This window comes from Bufo bufo, chromosome 7 (genome assembly GCF_905171765.1).
Source record: "Bufo bufo chromosome 7, aBufBuf1.1, whole genome shotgun sequence".
NCBI lineage: Eukaryota > Metazoa > Chordata > Amphibia > Anura > Bufonidae > Bufo > Bufo bufo.
In genome coordinates, this window is record NC_053395.1 from 221,074,773 (window position 1) to 221,083,909 (window position 9,137).

At 45.0% G+C, this 9,137-nt stretch overlaps 1 protein-coding gene across 3 annotated transcripts in view; it reads left to right on the top strand.

The window, feature by feature from the left end:
• TTLL4 (tubulin tyrosine ligase like 4) overlaps nucleotides 1-7,395 on the top strand; it is a 41,268-nt gene extending 33,873 nt beyond the window's left edge. For 2 of the 3 annotated variants that reach the window (XM_040440463.1, XM_040440464.1), the window contains exons 13-19: nucleotides 206-340; nucleotides 1,693-1,821; nucleotides 4,162-4,255; nucleotides 4,382-4,592; nucleotides 5,170-5,237; nucleotides 6,384-6,448; nucleotides 6,851-7,395. In XM_040440463.1, the coding sequence (XP_040296397.1) occupies nucleotides 206-340; nucleotides 1,693-1,821; nucleotides 4,162-4,255; nucleotides 4,382-4,592; nucleotides 5,170-5,237; nucleotides 6,384-6,448; nucleotides 6,851-7,001 (853 nt within the window). In that variant the 3' untranslated portion in view covers nucleotides 7,002-7,395. The remainder of the gene's footprint in view (nucleotides 1-205; nucleotides 341-1,692; nucleotides 1,822-4,161; nucleotides 4,256-4,381; nucleotides 4,593-5,169; nucleotides 5,238-6,383; nucleotides 6,449-6,850) is intronic. The other variant, XM_040440465.1, reaches the window with a different exon arrangement.
• Nucleotides 7,396-9,137: the final 1,742 nt, after the last annotated feature.

Here is a 9,137-nt window from a genome sequence, read left to right on the forward strand (position 1 = left end):
GATAAATGCCATTCGCTGAAGTAAGACAACCCCTTTTAAGCTCCAATACATTTTATATAAGCCAGTTTTAGTATTGCTGAATCTTACCCTTACCTAAGGTGGAAACGCTGGACACTACAGCTATAAGTCAGCATTGTATGAAAGCTACTGGTTAGGCTGGGATTGCACATTGCGCTTGTGAATATTGTTTTCCTGCTTTATTTAGCTCTGAGCCCTATGTGAACAGCCTAATGAAAATGCACGTACAGAACCCATACAGCTGCCATGAACTTTTTGGTTTCGATATCATGCTGGATGAGAACCTGAAGCCGTGGGTCTTAGAAGTTAACATCTCTCCGAGGTAATGAATACACCTTATAGCAACCGCTGGTAATACTGGTAAAGTAACTGCATAAATCTTGGCACCAAAAAGTGTCTTTATGATTATTACTAGAAAGTTAATAAACAAATGTCACCTATCCACAGATGATACATGTGTAATCACTGGGGGTCTGAGTGCTGGGAACCCCCCCCCCCGGTCACAAGACAAGGGACCTCTGAGTCTTTTGTGTGTATGGACCCCCATTCTCGTGCAGTTCCCAGTGGTCAGAACTAGTGTTGGACGATATACCGCAGTATTAAGAAACTGTGATATCCCGCCGCTATATCCCTCTACCCCCATTCCCCCAACCATAGAGCAGTGGGAGGCGGTCTAGAGCGGCGGCAATCGTAGAGAGGCCAGGAGGCGATAGAGCAATGATGTAGAAGTGGCTGCTGGGGTTAAAATATGGTTGCAGGAGGGGGACAGAGCTCAGGAGCGGACAGTATACTGACAGTGTATACTGTGCTGTACTCCATCTGTATACACTGACCCTGCATCCCAAAATGGCTGGATACACTGACTCTGCACAGCACTATACGGAGTACAGGGTCGGCGTATATAGGTTACAGCACAGTGTATATGGGGGCAGGGTCAGTGTATAGTTATATGGGGTACAGGCTGGGGTATGAGTTTCGCGTGTGTGTGTAAAAAAAATAAAAGAAAATAAAAATTCTGGAGGTTTCGAGAGCATGAGGCGTGTGGCAGAAAGTAGAGGGCATGGCGCAGGGAGGTTTGTGGTCTGACAGTCATTCAGGAACACTACAGTCAGCCTCTCCACAGTCTGAAATTGCTGATCATAGGGAATAAGGGCACCTTCACACGTGGCAGAAAATTCTGCAACTGAAAATCTGTTCTATTCACCTTTTAATGGGGCTTAAAGAAATCCAGGTGCTTGCTGCCCTATTCAAATGAATGATTTTTCAGTCGCAGAATTCTCTGCCACGTGTGAAGGCGCCCTAATAGATATTTTAGGTTTGGTGTGCACTGTCTTTAATGTTTGATGCTGACAGAGCCAGGCCTTCTGTCAGTACATGGAAATATTGTACCACTGAGGTAATGAAAATATCTAGCAGCCTTCGACCCCAGAGGACTCCCAGATGTCCTCTATATACTCCCAGGAACTCGCCAGTAATGTTGTATAGGATTCACAGTTAAAGGGATATTGCTCATGTTTCTAAAATACATCCAGGCGTTCGGTATACCTACGATAGAAATTTCTGGATTGCCAACTTGTGCTGTGAACCACTGAATGCTACAAAGATGTGCAAAAACCTTTTTAGTTTTCTATCCATTTGTAGCTTTTGTGCACATAAACTGTCTCTTTCCCATAGTCTGCATTCTAATTCTCCACTGGATGTGAAGATCAAAGGTCAGATGATCCGAGACCTCCTGAATCTGGCTGGCTTCCTACTCCCCAGTAAAGAGGGCACGAGCTCCAGTAATGGATATTCGAGTTCCAGGTGTGTGCAAGATTTTCCAACTAATAAATCTAATGGAATTCCCTGATGTATGCCACTGTATAGACGTGCAGAGACCTATGTTGCTCACTAGCTGCCATTGTAATAAATGTAATACTGAAAAAAATATATAAAAAATATATATATATATATATATATATATATATATATATATATATATATATATAATTCCTATGGATACACTTAACACATACGTGAGCTTTTCTAGACTCCCGATATTGATGAGCTAGCCTCATCAGAATCTGATCCATGAGGATCCATCACCCTGCGCTGCCACCAATCAGCTGTACCTGCAACCTCCGATGCCAGAACTAGCACTTTCAGTGTAGGCGCTAGCACAGTGTAGTGGCCATGTCTGGTTACTGTAACTCAACATCCAATTACAGTTGTCCCTCAAGATACAATGGCCTCGGGATACAATATTTTCAACATAAAAGGGTATTTTCTCGGCCATCATAAGTTGAAACCAGACTCAACATACAACGACTTGGATCCAACCAATCCAGGGCACTTCTCTGGTAAAATAGCTGATTAGTTGCTATTTAGCAGCTATTCCTGACTGTTACATGTAAGGACCTGTTTTATCTGTCTTGGTTTATATTGTAACTTGAGAGACAACTTTACTTTAATGAGAACTGAGCTGCAGTAACCTCTCTACATTTTAGAGTCTTCATTCAGACTGCTAGTTCTGGTGCCGGAGGCTGCGGGGAACGGATGATTTGGCGTGGTACTGAGATGTCTGACCCCTACTGATCAGATGTTGATGTCCTATCCTTTATCCAACGCAACGCATTACTAATCGGTCTCCCTCTCACTAAACTCTCCCCCCTTCAGTCTGTCCTAAATGCTGCAGCCAGGCTCATCTATCCATCCAACCGCTACACTGATGCCGCTAGTCTGTGCCAGTCACTTCACTGGTTGCCCATCCAGCACAGAATACAGTTCACACTTCTCACCCACAAAGCTCTCCACAGTGCTGCACCTCCATACATCTCCATCTACCACCCTACTCATGCTCTCCACAGTGCTGCACCTCCATACATCTCCTCCCTCATCTCCATCTACCACCCTACTCGTGCTCTCCACAGTGCTGCACCTTCATACATCTCCTCCCTCATCTCCATCTACCACCCTACTCGTGCTCTCCACAGTGCTGCACCTTCATACATCTCCTCTCTCATCTCCATCTACCACCCTACTCGTGCTCTCCACAGTGCTGCACCTTCATACATCTCCTCCCTCATCTCCATCTACCACCCTACTCATGCTCTCCACAGTGCTGCACCTTCATACATCTCCTCCCTCATCTCCATCTACCACCCTACTCGTGCTCTCCACAGTGCTGCACCTTCATACATCTCCTCTCTCATCTCCATCTACCACCCTACTCCTGCTCTCCACAGTGCTGCCCCTCCATACATCTCCCTCATCTCCATCTACCACCCTACTCGTGCTCTCCACAGTGCTGCCCCTCCATACATCTCCTCCCACCACCCTACTCCTGCTCTCCACAGTGCTGCACCTCCATACATCTCCTCCCTCATCTCCATCTACCACCCTACTCCTGCTCTCCGGTCTGTTAGCGACCTAAGATTAATAACCCCCAATAATTTGTACCTCTCACTCCCGTCTTCAAGACTTTTCTCGAGCTGCACATACTCTCTGGAATACTCTGCCCCGGAATATTAGGTCAATTCACAACTTCTTCTCCACCTTCAAACGTGCCTTAAAAACACATCTTTTCAGGCAGGCTTATCAAGCTACCTAAACTGACTATTCCCCGACTAAACCTTCCCCCGCCAACTCCTCTGGCCTGAGCTCTATCCTCTAGTAGTCCCAAACCCGAAGCAGATCGGCCGGCACCGCTCCTGTCAGTTCAATGATGGCTCAAATCCTACTTATCACAACCTTATGTGTCACCCCCAATTCCTCATAAATTGTAAGCTCTTGCGAGCAGCGCCCCAACTCCTAGTGTTTCAGTTGTATATTAGCCAGTTACTTTTGTTTTGTACATGAACCCTATGAATTTGTAAAGTGCTGCGGAATATGGTGGCGCTATATAAATACATTTTATTATTATTCTCTGTGGGAACAGACTATCAACAAATCTTGTGTCTGATTCTGCACTTCTGCTTCCATCTAACCCCTACTACTACTGTATTGTCGTAAGGTAAGAAACAAGTAGGGGACCAATAGACGTAGAGTACGATGCTGGATCAGACTACACAGGGCTTGATTGTAGCCTGTAATCTGGAGCAGTAAAAATGTATATACTGATTCCAAATGTGAGTATTACCTTTTAATTATAATTTTTTTCTTAAGTCTTTATAGGAAGGATCTTGGGCATTCGCCAGAGACTCTGAATGAGGATAAGATGAAACGGGCACATTACCTCAGCCCTAAGGTGCCAGATAAGGTAATGCGAGCTCTGGTTAACGCTCATCAGCCATGTTGTATGTACTGTTCTACACTATCGCTTAATCTTTGTAACCAAGAAATCCCATCGTAACCTAAGACCTCCATTCCATGGTCTGTCTTGCAGGATCTCTATGCCACAGTGCTGGACCAGCTCACTCCAGAGGACGTGCGAGTCCTAGTGGAGACTGAAGATGAACTCTCACGCTGTGGACAGTTTGAACGTGTCTTCCCTTCCGCCATCTCCTCACGATATTTGCGTTTCTTTGAACAACAACGTTATTTCAATATTCTCACCAACCAGTGGGAGCAGAAGTACTATGCCAACAGGGAGAAAGGTAAGCAGCCGACGGGGAAACCCTCACATGGGCTAAATTTAAAGGAGGCGTCCCTCCATGAAATATTACATTCATCTGTTACATCATGTAAAGCGATGGTCTCCAATCAGTGACTTTCCGTATGTTACAAAACTGCAACTGAAGACATTCAGGGCACGCTGTTTATTGTAGTTTTTGTCTAGCATTTTGAGGATACATATCAATGACTTTCATTATATAATTATTTTATTTTTTTGGTCTACCAAAATTCGGAGCTGTTGGATAATATCCCTAACTGGTGTATTGACGGTGTTTAAAATTGTGCTCTATGTGTATATACGGTTACATACTTGTTGTTACGCCCCCTGCTGTCCTTTTTAGTTTCCTCTTGCAACATCCACCTAATGTGTACAGTACCGGTGGACACACATGCCCAGTAGCTTGGTCCCTCCATATGTAGCTTTTGCTTCTTCTTCATCTGGTGTTGGGACCAAGCCACCCCAGAGCGCCTCCTTTCTTGGTGAGAAGTGGTTAGTGAACCACTTCCTCTGCTGAGTTATTCCTGTATGTGTCTATCTGCGTTTTTATTGTTAATTAGGACAAGAACTACTGAGAAGCTTATGCTTGATGAATTATCACACTGGTTCTGCTCCACACTCCTCTCTGGTAAGTCAGGTCTTGGCATTGATTTGACCTTCTCATGTAGATACACATTGTGGAACTGAAATTATGTTGTTTCCCCACCATTAAATATCATATTGCTTGGAAAAATGAGGCATATTTGCCTTTTACATGCATCAGAAACTCCCCAGTGAAAAGTTCTGACATTTGCTTATCGTGGTGCCCTCTGGTGTTCATTTACTTGCCATACATTTTGACCACCAGGTGGTGCTATATTATGCAGGTAGATCCGTCTACTGAACTTGGTGCTGTGCACAGCCGTGCTCAGTCATTCTCCCCACAGTCAGGTCTCCACATACGGATCCTCTGTTCACTACAGGGCAGCTAATGAAATGGCTTTTGTGCTTTGTTTGCTAGGGTACAAGCAGAGCCTCTGCAGTGACATGGCAGGATCTCTGAGCAAACTCCTTTTGGGAGCAAGTATTGCCTGCTGCCAAAGGGGGAAGTAGATTGATTCTCGAGGGTCTGCCCCCTAGCAGTACAGATTAGCAGTAGCACCAAAGGGAGCACATGGAAGAAGAAACTGTACATTTATTTCAAAACTGCTATTGGCAAATTTTTTCTGGACTTTTTGCATTAAAACGGGTCATGGCATAACTCCTTAAGGGTCCAGTATGTGTCCCGCACCAAAAAAGGGCTACAGCTACACAGCAACATGTCTCGTTGAAGCATGTCATTTTGCGACGCCATTGACTTTCATTACAAAAACAATTGCATATCACCGTGTAGCTGGACCCTTAATCTGAGAAATCTGCATGGATGGACCCATATGATATCTGGCTTCTTATGAAGCTCCTCCATCCATAAGAGATTATCTTTGGCTCCGTTGTATTATCATTTTAAGGGCTTGTTCACGCGAACATTAGGGCTCCGTTCCCGTGCTGCAGGTCGCATACGGCGGTTCCGCAATACACGGGTCACCAGCCGTGTGCATTCCGCATCACGGATGTGGACCCATTCACTTGAATGGGTCCGCAAATTCGGAGGTGCGGTGCGGAACGCAACGAAAGCGCGGAACGGAAGCACTACGGAGTGCTTCCGTGGTGGTCCGTTCCACAGCACGTGCACGGAGCCCTTACGTTCTTGTTAACAAGCCCTAAGGTTGTGTTTTCTTCCTTTTGGTCACGACAGAGATCTCGCGGTCAGAGTGCAACGTGTCTCAATGGCTACCACAAAGGGGATGCTGCAAAATCCAGGTCAGTGTTTACCCGAGTCCCACCAGATGGCGGTGTTATTTCATTGCCTGTCTCACTAGGGATGCAACATCTTCTCACAGCTGTACTTTTGTAGGAATTTTCACTATTGACCCCTTGCCACCCTGTAGTATACCCAAGCCATCTGGGATTGGAACTGACTCCACCACCTTAGATGCCACAGTCAATGCCCATCGTGGCATCTAAGTGGTTTGATAGGAGTGTTTCCTTTGTCACCCCCATTGCAATTCAGCCTCAAGGCAAACCGTCCCAGTATTCTGCTTTAAGGCCTTCTAATAGGCTGCCCATTCATACTGGTATAAATACACTGCATTACATAAATGGCACGGTGTGAGTGTTCGTAATATATATATATATATATATTTTTTTATGTATCTGAAACAGATTGCCACCTTCTCCAGATGAACAACGGAAACAACTTAAGACTTCCCCTCTCCATCAGAGTCCCGTGGTCCACCAGCCGCAAGACCTCAGCCCCAGCCCCCTCCTATCTCATATTCTTTCCAACGTGCCAGAATCGGCATTGGTGATGTGACGCGCGTCGCTCCATGTCCTCTGCCCCACTTAAAATCTACCTCAGTGGATGATGAGTTCTGACCGTACACACCGACCAAAACATCTGTGACAAAGGTGCGGGGCAAGGAGGCAGACTGATCGCTGTGCTTCCAGAAGAAAATGCAATACAGCAAGGAGCAATCAAGGATTTCATATGTGTATTTTTATAACGTGTTAGTAAGTGCCTGGGATGAAAGTGTCCGCTGTGAGTTGTGCTCCTTTCTAATAATTTCCAGCAGCGGGATCATTTGCCTTGTTTTGGGTTCTTGGTCTCACGGGCTCCTTGAATTGTCTTATTCCACATTCATGGGGGACCTTAGTCCTATGCACAGCCAGATCCAGGCCTTAGAGTAGGGAAGATGTTGTGTCTGAGTGTGTGTTTCTTTTTTTTTCTTTTTTTTCAAAAATAATATATTAATAATAAATAAAAATTATAAAAGTGACAACTGAACCGACGTTTTCTTATGGAAGGTGAGGGGTTCTATTCAGCTGGAAAAATACAACCCATAGGTGGAGATTCATCAAACTTGTGTAGAGTAGAACCGGCTTAGTTGCCCATAGCAACCAACCAGATCAATCCTTTCATTTTTCAAAGGAGCTGTGGAATCTGATTGGTTGCTATGGGCAACTAAGCCAGTTCTACCTTACACCAGTCCGATACATCTCCCCCATAGTTTTTAGTTGGCGTTCATGGTTAGTGTTGAGCGAAGCGAGCTTCGGATGCTACAGCAGAAGTCCCTTCGTTCAAAACTTCGGAATAATACTGTATGGAGATCTCTCTCCATACAGTATTAGAATGTATGGGCTCTGATGAGCCGCAGTTATTCACGAAGTCGCATGTGACTTCGTTGAATAACTTCGGTAGTTTTAAACCACTTTAAAACTAAACTTGAAACCAAACTCAGCTTCACCTCCGAGGTACTAGTCGGAACCGAAGCAGAGTTCAGTTTCAAGTTTTAAAGTGTTTTTCCACCTAAATAACTTCGGTAGTTGATTGTTAAACAGTCACGCGCGACTTCGGCTCATCGGAGCCCGTACATTTTAATGCTGTACGGAGACGAATCTCCACACTATTCATGGTGATCATCTGCTTTCCTCTGCTGCAGCTGAAGCCTGCGCACGCTTTCTGTAGGTCCATATAGCGGATTCAAGTGTAGTCTCCGTAGTGCCCATCACAACCAGTCAGATTTCAGCTCCCAGTGGATCCAAAGTAGGATTGGCAGGTAGGAGAGATGTCCTTCATACAGTTGTGTTCAAAATTATTCAACCCCCACTGAAATTGAGTGTTGTGGCCCCAGTTTGACATTGATTTTGATCATTTCAGTCATCTTGTTTACAATTAAATCAAAGAGGCCCTTGTAAGTCAGACAAATATAACATAACATTTATAATGAAATCACCACAAATGCCTTTTCTGTGCTCACATCATTATCAGTTTTATTCAATCTTAGTACTTAGTACAACATCCTTTTCCAGTTATAACAGCTTTTAAACGTGAAGCACAGCTTGACACAAGTGTCTTGCAGCGATCTACGGGTATCTTCGCCCATTCTTCATGGGCAGAAGCCTCCAGTTCAGTCACATTCTTAGGCTTGCGCGCTGCAACTGCTTTCTGTAAGTCCCACCAGAGGTTCTCAGTCGGATTTAAGTCTGGTGACTGCGATGGCCACTTCAAAATGTCCCAGCCTTTAATCTGCAGCCATGCTCTAGTGGACTTGGAGGTATGCTTGGGATCATTGTCCTGTTGAAAGGTCCAACGTCTCCCAAGCCTCAGGTTTGTGACGGACTGCATCACATTTTCATCCAATATCTGCTGATACTGAAGAGAATTCATGGTACCTTGCACACGCTGAAGCTTCCCTGTACCTGTAGAAGCAAAGCATGATTGACCCCCCGCCATGCTTCACAGTAGGCAAGGTGTTCTTTTCTTCATAGGCCTTGTTCTTCCTCCTCCAAACATAGCGTTGATCCATGGGCCCAAACAGTTCTAATTTTGTTTCATCAGTCCACAGAAAACTTTTGTGGTTTGCCCACATGACTTTTGGCATACTGCAGTCCACTCTTCTTATTCTTTGGAGACACAAGGGGGTGCGCCTGGGAGTTCTGGCATGGAGGC